This window comes from Meriones unguiculatus, chromosome 11, assembly GCF_030254825.1.
Source record: "Meriones unguiculatus strain TT.TT164.6M chromosome 11, Bangor_MerUng_6.1, whole genome shotgun sequence".
NCBI classification, from domain to species: domain Eukaryota; kingdom Metazoa; phylum Chordata; class Mammalia; order Rodentia; family Muridae; genus Meriones; species Meriones unguiculatus.
This window is the reverse complement of record NC_083359.1, coordinates 2,343,490-2,364,780: the sequence shown is the minus strand read 5'-3', so window position 1 is coordinate 2,364,780 and position 21,291 is coordinate 2,343,490. Positions and strand designations below refer to the sequence as shown.

Here is a 21,291-nt window from a genome sequence, read left to right as displayed (position 1 = left end):
GCGTCCCGCCCCTTCCTTTCCCGCCCTCCCTTGCGCTACGGGGCCGCCCGCGGCGGCCCGCACGGAGCGCGCGCGCCGGGGTGGTGGACCCGCGGCCCGGTTGGGCGTCCCTCCGCCGGGCGGACGCCGGGCCTTCGGGGCGCTGCCGCTCCCCGGCGCCGGCTTCCGGTGCGCTCGAGCCGACGGCTCACGCGACCGAAGAGAAGGCGAGGTCGCCTGGACCCGGCTTCGGCGTCCAGGCGCACTTTCGGCCAGTGTGTCTCATTAGCATCCCCCCCTCCCGGCTTGGAAATGGTTTGCTCTACGCGTCGATAATGGAGGCGGGGCCCGTCAGGCGCGGGTTCCGGGGGCGGGGCGGGGTCGGCCTCCTCATGAATATTCAGATTATCTGAATATGCATTCGGCAGACAAGATGGCGGGCCCAGCATTTGGCCCGCGGTAGCCGATGTTTGTCGAGAGGCCTCCCGGGATGGCGGGGTACCTCCTGTCCTCCGGGGGAGGAAGCCCTGGCCCCGGATCTCCAGCCCGAGCTTCTCCTGAGCTCGCAGGCCTGATCTGGAAACAGGATGGCTTGCTACCCGAGAGCCTCAGATCACGCGACCGAGAAAAGCAGATTAGCGGCCCGGGCAGAATACGAAAGTCCTGGGGAATTTGGGGTCAAGGAATGTGAACTTTTAGGAAATCCTCCACCTTCCAGGCTATTTTCAGAAACGAGGAGGCGGCTGAGTGTTTCAAGGGAGTCTCCAATAAGAGCGCGTCTACTACTCTTCCAAAGCAGACGGCAACTGCACAGCCACAGTGACCCATGTTTGATGTCAGTGTTACGTCACCCACTCGGACAGGGAGCGTCAGCTTTGAGGGAAGAAAAATATCGCCCCAGGGAAAAGGAACACTCCCCTCCCCCAGGGCTGGCTGTTCCCCGTACAGCCTGCATACTTGATCCCCAGTGCTCTGCCCTTTCCTGTCTGTGGGATTGCTGGCCATTTGCTCGCCTTGGCCCACTACCAGGCTGCCTCAGTCGTTGAATCTGAGAGTTCACTGCTTGATTATGCCCTTATTCCCTGTTCCCGGCCCAAATTCATACCCTGGTTTCCTGTTCTCGCTTCAGGAAACCCTCTCCACCAAGTCCAACATCAACCTTGAATCCTAGGGCAGCCTCTCCACACCAGCTGGTTTTCTTTAATATTTTTATTTTTTGCGTGGGTGAGCATGCCAGAGCACACACACGCAGGGCAGATAATTTGCAGAAGCTGGTTGTCTCCATCTACCATGTGAGATCAGGCTTGGTAGCACTAGCCTTTACCTGCTGAGCCCTCTCACCGGCCCCGCACCCCAGTTCCTGTCCAGGCCTTCCAGTCTCTCCTTCTGTCTACCCCCGCCCCCCTCCCCAGGCTCTCCGGTCCGCTTCACTGCCCTTTCTTCTGGCAGCTGAGGTCCTGGGCAGTGATGATGGCAATGCTGCCCAGGACGACCCCGGCCCCCATGATGTCGGTGGGCGCCACAGCTTCATAGAGGACATAGTACTGCAGCATCAGAGCCACCACCACCTCAGAGTGCAGCACGGCACACACCAGGGCGGGGTGGGCCTTCGTGACCGCATAGCTCACACAGATGAAGGACACCAGTGCCAGGAGCCCCACGGCCACCACACAGCTCCAGCTCAGCACGTCCCGCGGGATCACCGGCGTCTGCAGCACAAAGAGGCCCGGTACAGAGACGATTATTCCCACCAGGCCGAACAGGAAGGCCACGGTTGGTAGGCAGGAGGGGAAGCGAAGAGACCGGTAAACCTGCAGCCCCAGTGACAGAGCCAGCCCTCCCAGGAAGGCCAGGATGTAGCCCAGGGCCATATAGAGCCCAGTAGTCCCCTCTTGCAATGTTTCTAGTCCAGGTCCCACAATGATGATTAGCCCGAGGGTGCTGCCAAAGAGGCCACACCAGGCGTAGCCGCTGAGGCCCTGGCTCTCCAGGCAGAGCGCAAGGAGGGCCGAGCACACGGTGGAAGAACCTTTGCGAACAGTGACCGCGTTGCCGGCCGGCACCACCTGAACCGCGCTGTAGGCGCAGCCGATGCTGAGGACGTTGAGAACGGCGTGAAGGAAGGCCCGAACCCGGACGTCAGGAGGCCCCAGCAGCGGATCCCCTCGGAACTTGAGTAGCAAGGCGATGGGGAGATGGAAGAGGCATCGGAAGATGAGCAGCTCCAGCGAGGGCAAGTGGGAGGACTGGTAGGCCATTCTGGAGAACGGGCCCACGAAGCCAGCAGACAGGCCTCCACCGAGCAGGGCCACAAACAGGCCCTTGGTGGCATCAGAGGGCCCGCAACGCTGGTGATGGCTCGAGGGGAGGCCGGCTGGAGTGGAGGACAGCAATGGCCAGGTGAAATAGGGAGGACGGGTCTTCTGTCAAGGAGAAAGGAGCTCGGACAGGAGGGCAACCACAGCCCAGGCAGCTTAGGGTAGGGTGAGTGCCAGGCTGAGATCACAGCCCTTCAGGACGGTAGAGGAAGTCATAGGAGCTAGAGAGGGCCGGAAGATGGATGAGGTGGTGCAGTGTGGGCCTTGAGCGTCTAAAGCAGGAAGCAGGGAGTGGACAGTCCAGGGCGCATCCTGTTCCTCTGGGAGGGAAAAAGGACCCGGGGATGCTCTGCTCCTTTGAGGAAAGGGAGTTAGCTTCAGATGCTATGTACCCACATGATGTCACGGGCTCCAGGGACTTCTGGGAGCATCATTAGGAACTGCATTTGTCGGAGTCTCCTGGACCACTGGGAAGTTTAGAGGAGGAGGGGAATATCCAGATCCTGACCGCTGCCCTGATCTGCTATTCCCCTTTGCCCCGGTACTCACCGTCTCTTCTTGGCCTTCCCCATCTCCTCCTGGGTCTGGTTGCCTGATCCCCTTCAGAGCTCCGACCATTGTGACTTGGTTGGAGTGGGGGTAAGGTTCTTCCCTGGAACCTTCCTGAGGGGGCAGGGACTATTTTCTCATTAATTCCAATTCTGTTTTTTTTTTTTCTTTTCTTTTCTTTTGGTTGTTGTTTTGTTTTTTGTTTATTTTGGGGGTTGGTTTGCTTTTCTGGATTTTAGTTTGGGATGAGTTCTGAGGGTGAGAGGAGAAAGAGGCAAGCTCGTTCTGTAGGCCAGGCTATTCTGGAATTCACTATTTGACCAGGATGTTAGGAGGTGTGTCCCACCAGTCCAGGCTTCTCTTCTCTCTTTGTTGCTATGACTCCAGGTTTATTCTCATTCTCTCTTCCTTCCTGTCCCCTCCCCCTCTAGCTCTGTAATAAAACAGATTTTGGTTTATTTGGTTTATGTTTTGCCTCATTTTACAAGGGTTGTGTTTTTTCTTTTTGATTTCTCTCTGTGTGTGTTCACGTCCCTATGAATATAAAAGCCAGAGGGTGACATCACATATTTTCCTTCAGGCTGTGTCTGCCTTCTGATTTTTTTTTTTTTTTTTTTAACAGTCTTCATTGGCCAAACCTTGCCAATGAAGGTTCGGCTGGCTGGTCAGAGAACCCCAGGGGTCCCCCTGCCTCCGTGTCTCCTACCCTGTGATTACAAGCCTGCAGGACCCCTACATGGCCTCCTCTCTTCCTTTCTGTCTGGGTGAGTGTGTGTGTGTGTGCACGTGAGCACGTGAGCACGTGATGTGATACCTTGAGCCTGTGGCGCTCAGTCCTCACCTTCAGCTCGCCTGAGACTGACACTTTTTCTTGTGTGCTTCTGTAAATGCCAGAGTAACTGGCCTGAGTGCTCCTGGGGCTCCTCCAGCTCTCACCGCGGGGCCTTACACTGGACGATCGCCCCCCCTGACCAGCCTTTTTACTTGAGTTCTGGGGCTCAAGCCCAGGCCTTCATGCTTCTCTCTCTGTGTTTTTATTCTTATTTTTACATTCTGTCTTATGCGCATCAGTGTGTGGCCTGTGTTCCTGTCTGGGAGCCACGTGCATGTGCCTGGTGCCCTTGGGGGTCAGAAGAGGGTGTGGGGTCCCCTGAAACGAGTCACAGATGTTTGTAAAGCTCCCTGTGGAGTTTGAGAGTTGAGACTGGATGGTCAGCCCAGCACTCTTACCCACTGAGCCGTCTCTGTAGCCCCAGGTTCTTTTTAAATAATTTCCTGTGAAGACAGGCATCGTGGCGCACGCCTTGAATCCTAACATTTGGGAGCAAAAGTGGATCCAGAACAACCTGATCTGCGTAGTGAGTTCCAGGTCAGCCAGGGCTACACAGTGAGACCCTGCCTCAAACAAACAAAGACAAAAATGGAAGAGAAAAGATGAGTGTGTGTGTGTGTGTGTGTGTTCATGCAAGCGTGTGTGTGCATGAGTGTGCAGGCTGAACCACCTCTCCAGTCCCAAAATTTATTCTAGTGAGTTATGTGTATGTGTAGACACCTGTGTAAGAGTGTGTGCATAAATGCAGGTGCCTGCGGAGGCCAAGAATATCCGGTCCCCTGGAGCGGCAGCTGGGTGTTGGGAGATAAACCCTTGGGTCTTCTGACAGAACAGTTCTCTCTCTTAACCACTGAGCCCTCACTCTAGCCCTCACTGTCTCGCTTTCTCTTTGGTTTGATACAAGGCTGGCCTCAAGTTCACTGTTGCCCTCTGTGGGCCTTGAACTCTTGGTCCTCATGCCACTGTCTGCCAAAGTGCTCGGGATTATAGGCTCGGGGCAGGTGCCGTGTTTAGCTTCAGTTTCTGTGGGTTTTGTTCGTTTTGTTGCTGTCGTTCTTTAGAAAAGGGGCTGCTGTGTAGCTTGTCAGGTCTGAGTGGCTTGGACTTGCTAGTGGCCAGCACGGCCTTGAGCTGTCTTGGCTGCCCCAGTGCAGGCCTGAGCCATCACACCCCCAGGGAGGCTTTTGAGAGTTTGTCTCCTGAAGTGTTCTCTTTTGGGGTGCGGGGTGGGGCTTGTTTTGTTTTTTGAGACCTCTCACTAGGTAGCCCTGGCTGACCTGGAACTTGCTGCTTAGAGCAGGTTGGCCTCCAACTCACAGAAATCCACCTGCCTCTGCCCCCCAGCAACATCATGCTAGGCCTCTCCAGAGTTTTTAATTTTGCAACTCCAGGGGGGGAGTCTGTAGGATGTCTCAACGGTGGTTCAGGAATATGGTTTCTGTGTTTGCTGTTTCTCAGGTTTCTGCCTGGTCTGCGGCAGTGTCGCGCCAGGAGGCCCGCACGAAGGCCTCTGCGTTTATAGGCAAGGACACAGGAGTGGATCTTTCCACTAGTGGACAGAGTTCCAGGCTCCGCGTTTATCTGCACTGGTGATCATCCATGCGGAGGCCCCGTTCTGCCCGGCTGGCAGGGGCATTCCTCGCCTGTGGGCCTGGCGCTCGCCCCTAGGCATTCCCGGCGGTGGCTGCCCCCTGGGTGGTTGCCTTGTGCGGATGCTGACTCTAGGTCTATAGGTTCCACTGGTGCCAATTGTGAATCAGCCATGTTGTAAGTCCGCGGCCCCCGAGAGCCTGTGTGTGTGTGTGTGTGTGTGTGTGTGTGTGTTGAGCAAATGTGCACACGCAGCGCGCTCTAGGCGATGTGCTCCCCTGAGCGAAGGGGGCGCAGAGAGGGGAGGGCGGGCGTGGGGGTGAGTCCCTCCACAGGGAGCGAGTGGTCTAGGGCGGCGCGGCCCAGCCACCGCCCCGCAAGGTGTCCCCGCGGCTTTCGTTTCCCGGGGTGGGATCGGCCGGGCTCCGCCGCCGGGGCCCCGGGTCGGCGGCGGCCGCGCCGTGCTGGCTTCCTCTCGGCGGCGGCGGCGGCGGCGCTGGGGGGGGACTGTTTCCGGGGGTGGGGGCGGGGGAGGACCGGGGCGGGGGGAGCGATGATGTCAGCGGCGGCGGCGGCGGCGGGGCTGGGCCGGGGCCGGGCGCTGGGGGGGGCCGGGGCCGGAGCCGGAGCCGGAGGAGGGCGAAACCCGAGCGGCCGGGGGCGGCCACGGGGATGAGCGGGGCCTGGCGGACGCGGCGCCATCGCAGTCAGGTGGGCCCCGGGGCGAGCCGGGCGGGGCCGGGGCGGACGCCCCTCTCCGCTGCCCGGCGGCGCGGGGGCGGGGGCCGGAGGCGCGCCCCGCGCCCGCTCCCCTTCCCGCTTGATCTAGGGGCGCGGGGGTCGGGGGCTGGCTTAGGCCCCGCCCCCGGGCGCGCGCGGCGCTGGGGAGCAACTTGAGGGCGCCCCGGTATGGCGTCCGGCGAGCCGCGTCTCGGGGTTCGGTCTCCCGGGGCCATGAGCGGGGGGCCGCGGTCACCCCACCCCCGAAGGGTTGAATCCTGCAGCCCCGGGCCCCCCGCCCGCCGTGGGGCAGGTTGGGGGTGGGGCGGGGCGGGTGTGATCCCGGGCAGGCGCTGCAAGCTGCTGGGAGGGCGATGGCGTAGGAGCCAGGCGGAGGGGGGGAGGGGTGGCCCTCCGGGCGCCCCGGAGTTGGGGTGTGCAGGGTGCGCAGTGAGAGCGAGGGCCGGAACCGCCGCGCCGTCGGGGCAGGGCGGAGAGCGTACCTCCTGCGGTGCTGTGGGGCAAGGTAAACTGCCCCCGGGCAGCGCCGCCTGGCACCAGGGTCTCCAGGGCCTGGAGGGGCTCAGGCTAGGCTCTATGGCTTTGGGGGCAGATGGCTGGAGCGTGGAGTCCGGGCTGGTGTGTGCAGTTTTGTCGGCGTGTGCTTTCTTGCACGTATGTCTTGCGGTGCACACACGAATGTTTGTTTTCTGTGGCTGGCCCGAGTGTGGGTGCGTGCGTCTGTGTGTCCGCGTTACGGTGGCCGCCGGAATGCAGGGTGTGCGTGCCCGAGTGACGAGCGCAGCCGTGGACGTTTGGCTCAGGAGGCATCACACCCAGGTCCCGTCTGTGTAGTCGTGATGAGGTGTGGCCCAGTTGTGTGGTGTGGAGGACAGAAGGGCGGATGGGTTTGTGTGTGTGCTGGTGAGCTTCCTGGGGGCCGCGCGCCTGGAACTCAGACCTGCCGGTGGCGGGGCAGCCGGTGTGGGTCAGGGGCCCGGGGCGGCCCACGCGAGGTGCGCCCGTGCCCACGGCCGAGCACAGGAGAGGTTGCGTGTTTGCAACACCCCCACGGGATTCTTTTGTGACGTTGTGGTGGGAGGCTGTCGGGGCTGTCGGGCTGGGAGGCAGGCTGGTCAGAAAACCCCCGGGGAGGCGGTGGCGTGACCCGGGCGCCTGGGCCTCAGACCCGGGGCAGGGGGGCAGTGGGAAGCTTTGTGTGCTTGACCCGGCCGGGCTGCCTGGGGAGGTGGGAAACTCCGGAGGTAAATGCCAGCCGGGGCAGGAGCAGGCACAGGCCGGGTGGCAGAGCTCGTCTTCCGCAGGGTCTCCGTCTGCCCCTCACCCGGCGCGTAGGGGAGAGAGGAAAGCCCTGGCGCCTGCAGGGGAAGTGAGCCCAGACAGCGGTGTGTGACTTTTGTCACCAAAATGGAAAAGGGGATGGCGAAGCCTCCAGTCTCCTCCCCCTCGCTCTGCCCGCTCCCCGTCTCTGCCCCCCTTGCGGTGTCTCCTGTGACTCGGAAGGGCTCCGGGCCGGACCTGCTCACTCAGCAGATTCTTTGGAACAGGTTTCCCTCACCTTTGGGGCCCGGGCCCTTGAGTGCGTGTGGGCGATAGGCGGGCGCCGCTCCCTCCGTTGGCGTGCAACAGAGTGGTTCCGCCCGGGCCGCGGGTGCAGTGAGGTGGGAGGCCTCGGCAGAGCGTCCGGAGTGGCTTTCCTGAGGCCGTAGGACAGGTGCAGGCCAGGAGCGTGGCAGGGACGCGTGCCCTGGTGCCTATGCAGCTCCCTCACTGGAACCTTCTCCGGCGCCCTGGTCCTCATCCGTCCGGCCGGGCTGCTGACCGCTCTGCCCAGCTCGGGCAGCTGATGTGCGGCACCAGAGGCCACGCCGTGCCAGCCCCTGCCAGCCCCGCCGCCGCGCACAGTCCCGGCTTCGCGGGCAGCGGGAGTCATAAACAGCCACGCACTAACTGCTCAGGCCCGCTTCCCAGGCTTTTCTGTACCGTCACTCATCCGTTCCTCTCGCCGGCACTCCGACCTCCTCACTTGTTCAGGCCACGCAGCTGAAACCCAGAGGAGTTCAGGCCTTTGCCCACGTCACTTGGGTAGTGAGCGGCGGTTAGTCTCCAGAGTCTGTGCTCCTGACCTCCGCCCGTCCCTGCTTTTCTGGAGCGGGCACGTGACAACACATACCACCATTTTTGTAGAACATCAGTTTTTTTCCCTTCTTTTCTTTCTTGGAGACAGGGTCACACTCTGCAGCCAAGCCAAGACTAACCTCTGATTTTTGGCAGTCTTTTTGCTTCAGCTTCCTGACTACTAGGCTCAAGGTTTAAACTAGCACACCTGGCTCCCCGATAAATTTTAATTTTTTTAAAGATTTATTTCTCTTATGTGCATGAAGATTTTGCCCATATGTATGTTTGTGCCTGGTGCCTGAGGAAGTCAGGAGATGGTGCAGCTGGGCTTACACGTGGCCCAGAGCCTGGGCACTGTGGATGATGCTGACTGTGGATGATGCTGGGAACTGAACCTGGGTGGTCGTCAAGCTCTCAACTGCTGAGCCATCTTTCCAGCCCTTTACCAACCTACTTTTGAAGCCCAGTACTCATGGGGAGTGCTCTCAGGAATCCCAGGCCAGGGTGTGAGAACCTGAGTGTCTGTGGCTTGCCTTGTTGTGGCTGGTTGTGGGGCCCGTAAGGTTGATTAATCAGAAGGAAAGATTGACCTTGTCCCAGGGGTCATAAAGGGCAAAGGAGGAGATGCATTTTAGTTCAGGCCTAACGGTTTGTACAGATGTTGGACAGAGGCTAAGGAAAGGGCATAAAGAGTGTGTATGTGTGTGTGTGTGTGTGTGTGCACTCGCAATGCACTTGAATGTGAGGTTTCAGTCTACTGCTCATGTGGAGGCTGGAGCAAGACATTGCTTGCCTTCTGTCACCTCCTGCCTTGTTGCCTTGAGAAAATGTCTGACAGTGACCCAAAAATTGCCATCTTGGCTAGAATGACCAGCCAGTGAACCCTCGGCCTGCTTTGCCCGTCAGTGCCGGGGTGCTGCGCACAGAGCCGTACCCCAGCTTTATATGTGGGTGGTAGAGATTTAAACTCCAGTGCAACTCTCACAGAACTGTCTCCCCAGGCCTTTTTCTTTTGAATTGCACTTATCATCTGTGTATGCACAGCCTGTGCGGACGTCAGAGGCGAGCTTGCAGGGTGGCGGCTCCCCTTCTGCCACATAGGTCCTGGGGGTGTCTTTACCCTCTGAGTTAGCTTGGCCACCTAGCTTTTGTATTTCTGAGGCGGGGCTTCCGTATGTAGCCCAGCTTGGCCTTGAACTCTGTGCGGTCCTACTCCAGCCTCCTGAGTGCTGGGATTGTGGGCTTGAGCGAACAGACCCAGATTCCGAAGGCCGCTCTCATCCTGGGAGTTAAACTAAACTGCAGCTAGTGCTGAGGACACTCAGGGGAGACAGCAGGGAGGGAGAGAGAGAGCTACAGGTAAAGAGATAGCTCACGGCCCATGGCCTTGACCCGTGCTGGTGTTGACAAGGCCTGGAATGCCTTTGGCAGCTAGAGGGGCCAGAGAAAGCTTGCAAGCCATTTCCACTCGGCTCCAGCCAGACTTGGTGACGGCTGGATTTGGGAACCAGGGGAAGGGTGGAGTCAGATGTGACACAGTTAACGCTTAGCACGTGAGGGTTTGTGTGGTGATTTATGTAACCAGCTGGCCTGCTGTAGGCTCCTCAGGGCAAGATCCAGCAGCATGGCAGAGGGAAAGACTCGCCATCCGGGGTCCTCCAAGCCTGGATTCAAGTTTTGGCACTGTTACGTACAATCTGTGTGACCTCGAACAAGGTTTATTCTCTGTGAGTCTCAGTTTCCTTTTCTGTAAGATTGGGAGAATATGAATACTTACTGTGGCCTGTTGTGGGTGGTTTTGAGGTTATAATTAAATGAGACAGTGTATATAAAGCCTCTAGAATGTACCAGGCAGATTGTGAATGTCCCAAAAGCCAAGGTGGGACCGTCATCCTCCGCTCCAAGCATGGCTTCTTTCTTGAGAGCAGAGACTCCAGGGAGAATGGCTTCCTTTGTTCAGAACACTCTCATCACAAGGCCCAAACCAACTTCAAAGTCATGATCTTCTGGACTCACCCTCTAGACTGTTGGCACTGAAGTCTTCTGTCGCCAACACTAACACCTCATTCACCAAAATCCTGCTATTCTTGCATCTCTCCTCATTCTTCTGCGCTGGGACCCAAGACCGCGCCAGGCAGGTGTTGAATCACCGTACTGTAACTTCAGCCTTTTAATTTTTTAACTTCTCATTATGCGCTACACAGCATTCTGAGAACAAGATGCTTGAGCAAGCAATACGGTCAGAAGTCCCTACCCTTCCCTCCTTGGAGCCCACATTCTAGAGATAATGAGCAGCGTGTATTACTAAGTGACATGAGGGCTGGAGAGATGGCCCAGTGGTTAAGAGCACTGACCACTCTTCCAGAGGACCTGGGTTCAAGTCCCAGTATCCACATGACAGCTCACAACTGTCTGTAACTCCTGTTCCAAGGGATCAGATACCTTCACACAGATATACATGCAGTAAAATACCAATGTATATAAAATAAAAAAAAATAAAATTTAAAACCAGGAAATTTACTAAGTGACATGAGGGGAAATGCAGCAGAATAGGGAGATACGACCTTCTGGCGGCTAGGGAAGGCCCCCACGCAAGGGGGCCTGAAGGAGGTAGAGCAATGGGTATGGAGCCCTGCGGAGGCAGAGCCTCGGTGTGGAGGTCGGCAAGAGGTGAAGCATTCTGCTCTGCCCTGGATCCTCTGGTCGCCTAGGCAGTCAGAGTAGAGAAATGGAGGTCAGTGAGGGAGCGCCTCCTTAGCATGCTTGACCCTGGGTTCAGTCCCCAGTAACACACAGGAATGCACACACACACACATGCAGAGAAGCAGCAGGAAGGACGGACAAATAAGAACTGTAAAACCACAGACCCACCAAACTCATCCTTTCAAAATTGCAGTTACTGATTTACTTATGTGCATGGATGTTTTCCCACGTGTGTGCTACTTATGTGCACTGATATTTGCCCACATGCGTGTCTATTTATTGACTTACCGTGCACGGTGTTTTCCCCACATGCGTGTCTATTGACTTACCGTGCACGATGTTTTCCCCACATGCGTGTCTATTGACTTACCGTGCACGGTGTTTTCCCCACATGCGTGTCTATTTATTGACTTACCGTGCACGGTGTTTTCCCCACATGCGTGTCTATTTATTGACTTACCGTGCACGGTGTTTTCCCCACATGCGTGTCTATTGACTTACCGTGCACGATGTTTTCCCCACATGCGTGTCTATTGACTTACCGTGCACGGATGTTTTGCCCACATGCGTCTGTTTACTAGTACGCACGACGTTTTGCCTGCGTTCATGTCTGTGCCCCATGTCCCAGCCTGCTGCGAATGGCTAGAGGAGGACATGCGTTCCCCTGGGGCGGTAGTTACTGACGCTGCTGTGAGCTGCCGTGCGTGTGCTGGACTGAATGGGGTCCTCTGAGAGAGCAGCCAGTGCTCCTAGCTGCTGAGCCATCTCGCCACCAAACTCATCTGAAGGCCAAATTCTGCCTTTTTTTTCTCTTCATCACTTTCCTTACCATTTCCAAGACTAGGCACGGTCATCCACGAGGAACTCGTTCCAGAATGCTCCAAGGCTATTGGAGGCTTTGGATGCTCCAGTTGCTGATAGAAAACAAAGTTTTATACTGGTGCAAATATCCCAGTACGTCCTGTCTGGTGATGCATTTCTATAATCACAACTCTGAGAAGCTACAGGCGAGAGGATCAAGAAAGAGTTCAAGACTATTCTTGACCATCAAGGTCTGGGCTCCCTGAGAGCCCATCTCAGAGTAAACAAATGAGATGGCACAGTACTGGCATCTAACTTAGCCCCCCTCTACTTGTCTCTCTACTCAAGATGTTTTGGAGCATAGATCTTCCATATGAATTGTTGGGGGGGTTACTTCATGTGTTTGCTTCCAGTCAGGTTCTCTCATTTGGCTCTGCTGGCCTGATAGTCGGTGTGCAGATCAGGCTGGCACTGACCTTGCAGCGATCCTTCTGCCTCACCCCACAGTGCTGGCATCACACGCATACTCCACCACACCTGTTTAAGTGGCCTCGCTATTGTGCTGTGTAGGAATAATGACCAGAGAGTGGCGCCTGCGTGTTCGGCGCAGGTGCAGGGGTTCAGAGCGTCATTGATCCCTGGTTGGCTGGGCCCACCAGTTCTTAGGTCATTTCGTCCTTACAGCCACCCTGCACAGCGGGAAGGGGCTACCGCCCTCACCAGACAGACAAGGAAACAGGGAAAGGTTGAGTCACTTTTCCAGGCTCACTAGCTGGTGTCTTCATCTCCCGTGACCTCTTTCAGGGCACTGGCCTGTGCTGGGGGCAGCTGAACTGATCTAAGCTCCTGGGGAGCTGGCAGCCAGGCCAGGGATGGACGCCCACACCGGTGGCCCTCCCTTGACCTGGAGAGGAATTCGAAGAGCTTAGCCTCACAGAGGTCATTCGGAGCGCTTACGTGAGGTCATGACATATTTCGCTATGCCTAGAAAGAAATGGCAGCTGCAGAGCTTGTAGTGATGGCTGAGAGCTAGGCCAGCTTCGGGTGGCCTGGTCCTACACGATGGTGGCCCACACACAGCCGCACAGCACCCTCCCTGTAGCCCTGTAGCGCGGTGCGCGTCCTGGCCACAGGCATGAAGGGGGGTGGAGTCAAGTGGCTTTTCTAATCGTCACGCGGTGTCCTAGAGGAAGGAGCACCTCGTTTCCACAGTGGTTCTGGGTAGGCTAGCAGTGTCCCCGTGGGGGCTGTTAACGCCTTTTACCATGATGCACTGAAGTCCCCGGAGGCATGGAAGCCAGACTGTGTGGCTACTGACTGGTTACAGAGCCCTGAGCAAGCTACCTAGCAATCGTCTTCAAGTGGAGAAGCCCGTGTTAACTGATGAGGGGAAGAAAGAAATGAACAGTGCAGATACAGTCCTGAGGCCATCGTAGGAGAGTAAGAGACAGTGACTACAGACAGCAGGTGAGGGAGGACTCTGTCCCCAGGACTCCGCCACATCCAATGCAGCAACAAGTGGGGCAACCCTTGGGCTCTCGCTCACGTGGCTGGCACTGTGGTTACGACCCTGTTGCCCTGCTAACCACATTCTTTCTTCCTGCCCGGAAGAGGTGTGAGAACCATGTCTTTGGTGCATCGTGCAGGAGGTGCAGCCTTTAGTCTAGATGGTGTGGGTGGTCAGTGAACGAGGAACGTTTTGGGGTGGTGAGAGTCGGATGAGGACCACCACTGAGGGCAAGCGTGACCCATGGTGCGCGGAAGGCGCCAGAACTTCCTGGCGGCACTGAGGGTGGATGAGGAGGATCCCAGCAGGCTCAGCTGGCCGTGGCTTTGGAGAAGGGTCGTGAGTAGCTCTGGAACGCAGATCCTCAGCTGAAAAGAGGGAACCTGAGCTCGCAGTACCCAGGACAGCTGCGGCACGCACTTGCTTGTGATAGGCACAGCTCACGGTTGGGCTGCCTGCTGGGACATTTGGATGAGTGTCATCCTGGACTCGCTCTGTAGACCAGAGCTCCATCTCAGAGATGCGCCTGTCTCTGCCTCCCTGAGCGCTGGGGTTACATACGTGTACCGCCACACCCGGCTCTCCCCTGCCCAGCTTTAAAGACAAAGTCCACACGCCAAAGGTCTCAGAGTAAGGAGTGGGGCCCAGAGCTCCTCACTCCTGGTCCGGTCATCTTTCCAGTGGCCTCTAGAGAGTAGAAGGAGCAGGTGTGTATGCGTGTCAACAGTCACCTGGAACCTGGGCTAGAAAACCCCTCGCTAAGATTTCTGGGTCTGTGGCTTGTCACTCTCTTAATGCAAAGTCCAATCAGGTTATCCCAACGGAAAAAAGAAAAGCTCTATTTTAACATGTAAATAAGCACACCGTGATTTCAAAACAAAACAAAAAAACAAACCCCAACAGCATGCAAATCTTGGATTTCTTTGAGTCCCAAGACTGGGCCACAGGGATTAGAGGCTGATCTGTGAGCTGTCCTGAACCCGTGGGATTGAGCTGTGTGCTGGGCTATTTGGAGGTGAACTGGGGATATGCAAATCACCTTGTTGCCGGACTTCTGGGGTGGCGGCGGGAGGGCAAGCCTAGCCGTAAGCTATGTGGCCTCCTCGGTCCGACTGGCTTTGGCCAAATAGCCTGACGGGCTCCTGGTAGGGATAGGCGTTTGCAGAGCATCCTAGGTGGCTCTGATGGCCGATGCCCGCGGTGTCCTGGCGCCTTTCCTTGTGGGGAATCCTCCTGTCTCCTCTTGATTGCTGACACAATTTCTGTTTCTCCGCAGAAGGACAAGGCCGGGCGGAAGGGAGTTGCTGAGCCGCTACTCTGCTTCATGTTGGCTATGTTCTCAGGTGAGAGAGTGCTGGTGCGATTACAGCCGGGAGAAGTAGAGCCAAGGTCAGAGGCCAGCAAAGGCAGCCATTGGTCCAGTACTGAAAAAGGGTTGGGTGCGGAGAGCGCCCCCCTTCTACTGCTTCCTGTGAGTGTGGAGGTCATGACCTTCCCTATGACCTGAGGTATCCCTGGCCTCTTCCCCCCCCCTCCCGTGTCTAGGCTGGCACCATGCCACCCCCTGCAGAGGTGACGGACCCGTCCCATGCCCCAGCTGTCCTGCGTCAGCTCAATGAGCAGCGGCTCCGTGGCCTCTTCTGCGACGTCACGCTCATCGCGGGAGACACCAAGTTCCCCGCGCACCGCAGTGTCCTGGCTGCCTCCAGCCCCTTCTTCAGAGAGGCCCTGCTAGCTTCTGCCCCGCTGCCCCTCCCGCCGGCCCCCGGAGGCTCGGCCCCCAGCCCCGCCACCACCGCGGCCTCCTCCCCGCCTCCAGCCTCGCCTCACTCCTCCCCTCCCCGGGTCCTGGAGCTGCCCGGGGTCCCCGCGGCTGCCTTCTCCGATGTCCTCAACTTCATCTACAGCGCCCGGCTTGCTCTCCCCGGGGGTGGCGGCAATGGGGCGGCTGTGGCGGAGATTGGGGCCCTGGGGCGCCGCCTGGGTATCTCCCGCCTGCAGGGCCTGGGGGAGGGAGGTGATGCCTGGCTGCCGCCGGCCCCGGCGCCCGTGGCCGCCTCTCGGCCCGGGGAGGACGGTCTGGGGCCTAGGCCGGAAGGCGAGTGGGAGGGAGACAAGGCTGAGGCCCAGGCTGCCGACCCTCAGGCCTCCCTGCCCCGGCGGCCCTGCCCCTGCCCCCGGTGCGGGAAGAGCTTCATCCACCCCAAGCGCCTGCAGACCCACGAGGCCCAGTGCCGCCGGGGGGCCAGCGCCCGGGGGTCGGCGGGGCCGGGCGCCGGGGGGCCCGCGGGGGCGGAGGCCTCGGCCCTGCCGCCGCCGGGGGGCTTCAGGGACGGCCCTGAGCACGTGGTGAAGGTGGTGGGCGGCCATGTGCTCTACGTGTGCGCGGCCTGCGAGCGCTCCTACGTGACCCTGTCCAGCCTGAAGCGCCACAGCAACGTGCACTCCTGGCGCAGGAAGTACCCCTGCCGCTACTGCGAGAAGGTGTTCGCGCTGGCCGAGTACCGCACCAAGCACGAGGTGTGGCACACCGGGGAGCGCAGGTGAGCCACGGGGCGGGCGCGGGGCTGCGCGTGCGCAGTGGGGTCGGCCCTGCCCCGGCCCGGCCCGGCTCCCTCCAGGACTTCGCCTGCTGCGTTCAGCCCCAGTTCCTTTACCCGAAGCCAGCGTCTTGGTGTGGGAAGAGCTAGGAAGGAATGACCTTTGCCCGCGCAGGAGAGGACTATGGGAGCACAGGCCTGCCTGCTGGGCTTACAGCACGCAGAACAGCACCTGATACTTCCGTAGCGTGTTCTCTCTGTCGTTTGTACCACACGAGGCATTTTGAGGGCTAAAATGTGCGACTATTCCCATTTCATGAGAGTAGAAGCTGCGGGAGTCGGGTGCTGAGCTTACCCTCGTCCCGCTCCAGAGGCTGGTGGGCGCAGCAGGCAGCAGGAAGGGAGGGCGAAGGAGTCGCTGGGGGAGTTAGAGGTTTGAGGGCCGCAGAGGCCAGGGCCTCCAACTCAGGTGGTTCTGCCCTGCCCTGTTCCCTGCTGTCCCGCAGGTATCAGTGCATCTTCTGCTGGGAAACCTTTGTCACCTATTATAACCTGAAGACCCACCAGCGAGCCTTCCACGGCATCAGCCCCGGCCTCCTAGCCAGCGAGAAGACACCCAATGGAGGCTACAAGCCCAAGCTTAACACCCTCAAGCTGTACCGCCTGCTCCCCATGCGGGCAGCCAAGAGGCCCTACAAGACCTACAGTCAGGGAGGCCCCGAGGTCCCCCGTTCCCCAGGCCTCCACACACTGGCCCCTGCAGCAATGCCAGCCAGCCCCCCGCCCCTCCCGCGCCCTGCCCCCAAGCCCGGGCCTCCTGCCTCTGTCATCAGCTTTGCCCACCCAGCTCCCTCCGTCATTGTCCACGGGAGCAGTGGCAGTGGCGGAGCTGGGGGTGGACCAGCCGGCACAGGAGGCTCCCAAGCTGCCTCAGTCATCACTTACACGACTCCCCCGAGGCCCCCCAAGAAACGCGAGTACCCACCTCCGCCCCCTGAGCCCGCAGCAATACCCAGCAGCCCAGCCTCTGCCATCGCCGGCAGCCCCGCCACAGCCACCGAGGAGGCCAAGGGCCGGAGTCTGCGGGCTGGGAGGACTCTCACCTACACAGCCAAACCCGTGGGTGTTGGTGGGAGCGGGGGCTCCCCCACAGGGACCGGCCGAGGCTCCTCTCAGCTTCAGGCTCCACCTCCGCTGTGTCAGATCACTGTGCGAATTGGGGAGGAGGCCATTGTCAAGCGCCGCATCTCAGAAACTGACCTGCGTCCTGGAGAGCTGAGTGGAGAGGAAGGAGAGGAGAGTGAGGAAGAGGAGGAGGACGATGAGGAGGATGAGGAGGAGGACCAGGAGGAATCGAAGGCTGGAGGGGAAGATCAGCTCTGGAGACCCTACTATTCATACAAGCCTAAGCGGAAGGCTGGAGCCTCGGCCAGCGGGGTCAGCGGACTGCCCCGAGGACGAAGGCCTCCACGCTGGAGGCAGAAGCTGGACAGAAGGGGCTGGGAGGAGGGCCCAGCAGCGGAGGGCCCAGCAGGACGGGGGCGTGTTGAGCGGAGGCACCGGTGTGACGACTGCGCCCAGGCCTTTGCCACCCTGAGGAAGCTGAGAAAGCACCAGGAAGGCCACGGAGGGAGCGCGCACAACCCCAGGACTGGGAGGAGGGCTTCCGCCCGCTTCGCCTGCCCCCACTGTGCCAAGGTGTGCAAGACAGCAGCTGCCCTCAACCGACACGGGCAGAGGCATGCTGTGGAGAGGCCCGGGGGCACTCCCACGCCCGTCATCGCCTATTCCAAAGGCGGCATTGGTCCCAGGCCCAGTGACGTGAAGGAGGAGGCCCCCCAAGAGATGCAGGTGTCCTCATCCAGCGGGGAGGCGGGAGGCGGCGGCGCTGCCGAGGCCTCTGAGACCGCCTCACTGCAGGACCCCGTCATCTCTGGGGGCGAGGAGCCCCCAGGAGCAGGTGGGGGCTGCTATGTGTACCCCCCCGTGCAGGAATTTCCCTTGGCCCTGATAGGAGGCAGCCGGGAGCCCGGTGGTGGCCGAGGAAAACCTAGGAATGAGGGGCCGGGGGGCGCTTCCGAGGGAGACCGGAGGGAGGGGCTAGGGACTGCCAAAGTCACCTTCTACCCGGAGCCCTACCCGCTCGTGTACGGCCCCCAGCTCCTCGCCGCCTACCCCTACAACTTCGGCAACTTGGCTGCTCTGCCAGTTGCTCTCAACATGGTCCTACCGGATGAGAAGGGTGGCGGGGCCCTCCCCTTCCTCCCCGGGGTCTTTGGCTACGCAGTGAATCCTCAAGCAGCACCTCCCACTCCACCAACCCCACCTCCCCCGACCCTTCCTCTGCTGGTTTCCCCGAAGGGGGTGGGGGAAACGGCGGGGGTTGAGAGAACCCAAGCAGGCGATGTGGGGTGAGCGCTAAGGCCAGGCCCCCTGGCAGACGCCACCCTCCCCGGCCCCCACCACCATCAGCTCCCTGGCCTCTCTGCCCCTCGGGAACCCCATCACATTCTTGTGCAGGGATTTGGGGCCCCTGGAGCTCAGGAGTCAGGCTGCTTTGTGTGATTGTAGTTCCCCTGTCCCCCTGAGAAGGGAGTTCTCGGTGGTCCCCCTCTCAGTCTTCTCCAGGGAACGGCCCCTGTGAGGGGAAGAGCCAGCTCCCATCCCTTCTCCAGCCCTTGGGGCAACTGAGCAATATACCTGTCTGAATCTCTACTTACAGCCCCACCAGCTCTGAATGTCTAACCTGCTCCCCTGATCTAAGCCTAGGGGGAACCATCTCTCTAACCTAATGATGCCTGCTGTTCTGACGCTTCCTCTAAGCCCTTCCCAGCACATTCCATTCTTCGCGGCCCAGGGCCTGGACCAGACCATTGTGATAATCTGACCCACCAGCCTGGAAGCATGGCTTTGGATTCCGTTCTTCCCAAGGGTGGGTTTCTCTGTCCTTGTTTCCTTCCTGTTACGATGCCGTGCTTTCCTTGGCTTCCATGCCTTTGGATCTTCCATCTTCCTTCCTGTGCTCCTAGACTCTGGAGATGGCCTTAACCCACTCCAGGTCAAAAGGAGTTGGGAGGTGTCCTACAGCTGAGCACTTTTTCAGTACAGGGCAGGGAAATCTTGGGCCCTACCTTTACCCTCAAATCCAGTGACTCCAGATTCTTCCAAGACAAAAGAGGTGAATAGATCCTATCTCTTCCCGCCTTTATATGTGGCTTCATTGGGGCTAAACCAACTTTGAGCACCAGGTATGAAGCAGTCCATATAGAGTGGAGAAGAGAACCTACTTTCTCCCTGCCAACTCCTCCTTATGGTTTCTCCTAGATTAGACCAAATAGCCAGAAAATTGATGGGGGTTTGATGTGTGGGTTAGACCCAGATTTGCACAGAGCCTTCCATCCTTACCTTTGCCCTGTGTCCTCTGTTGTCACTGTCCTCAGCAATCACTCCAGATGGTTTTGAGGGAACCATCCTCCTCTTCTGGTGGGCTTTGGGGTATCCCCACCAACTTTGCCTCCAAAATAGCACCTTATACCCCATCTTTGACTCAGTTCCCCACACCCAAAGATCCCAGCCTCGGGATGGGGTGCAGGGATTTTAAGTAGTCCCTAACCCCTGATTTGCACTAGTTAACCCTGGTCAGGGGTCCTGTGTTTCCTTCCAGTGGGGAAGATGAGGAAATGTTTCTTCCTAATTCTCTTTGAAAATGTGGCCTCCCAGATGTGTGATTGATGGGTATTTTCCATACTACCCACCTCCCTCCCCCACCAAAAAAAAAAAAAAAAAAAGCTCACAAGGGGAGAGCCAGTTTGGGGGAGCAAATCTGATGTGGGAATTAGAGGAGTATAACTTTAAAAAGGAGAAAGACTGTTTTAATCAAAATGACAGTCTTTCTCTCAGCTACTGTTTTCTGGGGCCAAGATGGCTGCCCTCTGATGAGCTGTGGAGAGGGCAAGATCATGGCTTTTGGAGGGAGGTGAGCTTGGGAAGGCCAGGAGCGTCTTCCTCCCCCTCCTGGCCTCCCGGTATAAGGAGGGGAGGTTTTGATAGGCTTCCTGAATGTTAACCACGGAGGGGTCACTCTAGTCCTCCTCTGTCTCTTTGCACTTTTCTTGGTCTTGGCCACAGCCTGAGTGAAGAATTTCCTACTGAATGTACCAAGTTCCAGTTTTTAAGGGGGAAAAAGTTTCAAACAGGGAAAAATGAAAAAAAAAAAAAAAAAAAAGAAAAAGAAAAAAATCACTAAAAATTCCCATAAATCTTATTTCTGGCACTTTAGAAAAACTGCAAAAAATACATAATAAAGAATACATATATATATATACACACAAATTATATATATATATATAATATATCTATATATACAGTGGAACCACAAGAGAGACTGAGGAAGGCCTGTGGGCAGGGGGCAGATGTGACCACAGTCCCCTTACCATTCACCTGCACTCCTCTGAGGAAGGCAGGAGAGTAGAAGGGCTGAAAATGGACACGGGAATTTGAATTTCAGAAAAGATAAAAATTCCAAAAACATGGGATGTTTGAGATTATAAGTGGTTTTTTTTTTTGTTTGTTTGTTTGTTTTGTTTTGCTTTAATATGGGTAAGAAGAATAGCTTCTAGAATTTGGCAACAAAGTTGTGGCAAAGCAGAAACTTAAAAATATGTATTTGAGCTGGAAGGCTTCAATATTGTGAGTTTCAGGTGTTGGAAATTTGGGGTTTTGCGATTTTGTCATTTGGAGATGATCAAGTCTTGTCAATCTGTGCCCTCTTTCCCCGTGTCCCTTGGGGAGAAGGGATAGAGGGGAAGGCTGCTGGTTCTGTGCCACAGCAAGACTTAGGCCTCTGCAGACTAGCTCTCTACGTAGTGAGGACCCAGACTTAGAGAAACTGACCAATATTTAGCTCCAGATTTGTGTGTGTTCCCAATCTCTAGGCCAATAAACCAACGAGACAAACGAACTCTGCTCACAGTGGGATGCCAGGTGCGGTTATTTGCGTGGCTGGTGGGTCGGGGCACTGTCCTTCCCGAGATCTGAGGCTCCAGCATTTCACTGTGGCTGCCTGGCCGCAGCTCCCTTTGACCTCCAGGTGGAGGGTGAACTCTGTCGCCGGCTCCGTCCAGAGAGGGCTTGCCTAGACTGCGGGAGACCCTGGGTTTGGTTCTCAGCCCAACACGATGACACACACCTCTAATGAAAGCATGCAGGAGGTGAAGGCTAGAGGGTCAGAAATTCAGGGTCATCCTCAGCTACATGGAGTTCCAGGTTAGCTTGGGCTTCACAAGGCCCCTTCTTCAAAAATGCAGTACCTCCCCCCAACACCTTTAGATACATCCTCAGTGAGTACAATGCAAGATTTCTGTGTCCCAGAATAACCTTTGCCTTAAACCAACTCCAAGTTTGAAAGTATACTGGGGCCGAAATGTTGTCATGGCCATAATAGCTCTCCTTCCACTCCTGTCTCCTCATCGCCTTCATCTTGCCTGCTGGGCAGCCTCTCTTGTTATGGAGGAATAGCTGGGAACATGAGTAAGGCTGGTCAGGCAGATGGCAGCTTGTCTGGGCTAAGGGCCCTGACCAGCCACTGACAGCCCTGGCAAGCCTCTGTTAACA

The 21,291-nt window shown here is 57.7% G+C and overlaps 2 protein-coding genes across 6 annotated transcripts; one reads left to right on the top strand and one right to left on the bottom strand.

Moving 5' to 3' along the window:
• Nucleotides 1-1,203: 1,203 nt before the first annotated feature.
• Slc35g6 (solute carrier family 35 member G6) lies at nucleotides 1,204-5,223 on the bottom strand. Its single transcript, XM_060363432.1, has 2 exons — nucleotides 2,847-5,223; nucleotides 1,204-2,402 (listed from the first exon to the last, which is right to left on the bottom strand). The coding sequence occupies exons 1-2, from the start codon at nucleotides 2,913-2,915 to the stop codon at nucleotides 1,407-1,409; spliced, it is 1,065 nt and encodes a 354-aa protein (XP_060219415.1). The 5' UTR covers nucleotides 2,916-5,223; the 3' UTR covers nucleotides 1,204-1,406.
• A 92-nt stretch (nucleotides 5,224-5,315) lies between these two features.
• Nucleotides 5,316-20,638, top strand: Zbtb4 (zinc finger and BTB domain containing 4). 5 transcript variants are annotated; one of them, XM_060363428.1, is made up of 4 exons: nucleotides 5,316-5,445; nucleotides 14,415-14,481; nucleotides 14,684-15,681; nucleotides 16,185-20,638. In XM_060363428.1, the coding sequence occupies exons 1-4, from the start codon at nucleotides 5,441-5,443 to the stop codon at nucleotides 18,091-18,093; spliced, it is 2,979 nt and encodes a 992-aa protein (XP_060219411.1). In that variant the 5' UTR covers nucleotides 5,316-5,440; the 3' UTR covers nucleotides 18,094-20,638. The 5 variants fall into 5 exon arrangements, with proteins under 5 accessions (XP_060219411.1, XP_021503802.1, XP_021503804.1 ...); XM_021648127.2 differs by lacking the exon at nucleotides 5,316-5,445 and adding an exon at nucleotides 5,811-5,979; XM_021648129.2 differs by lacking the exon at nucleotides 5,316-5,445 and adding an exon at nucleotides 6,367-6,514.
• The last annotated feature ends 653 nt before the right edge of the window (nucleotides 20,639-21,291 follow it).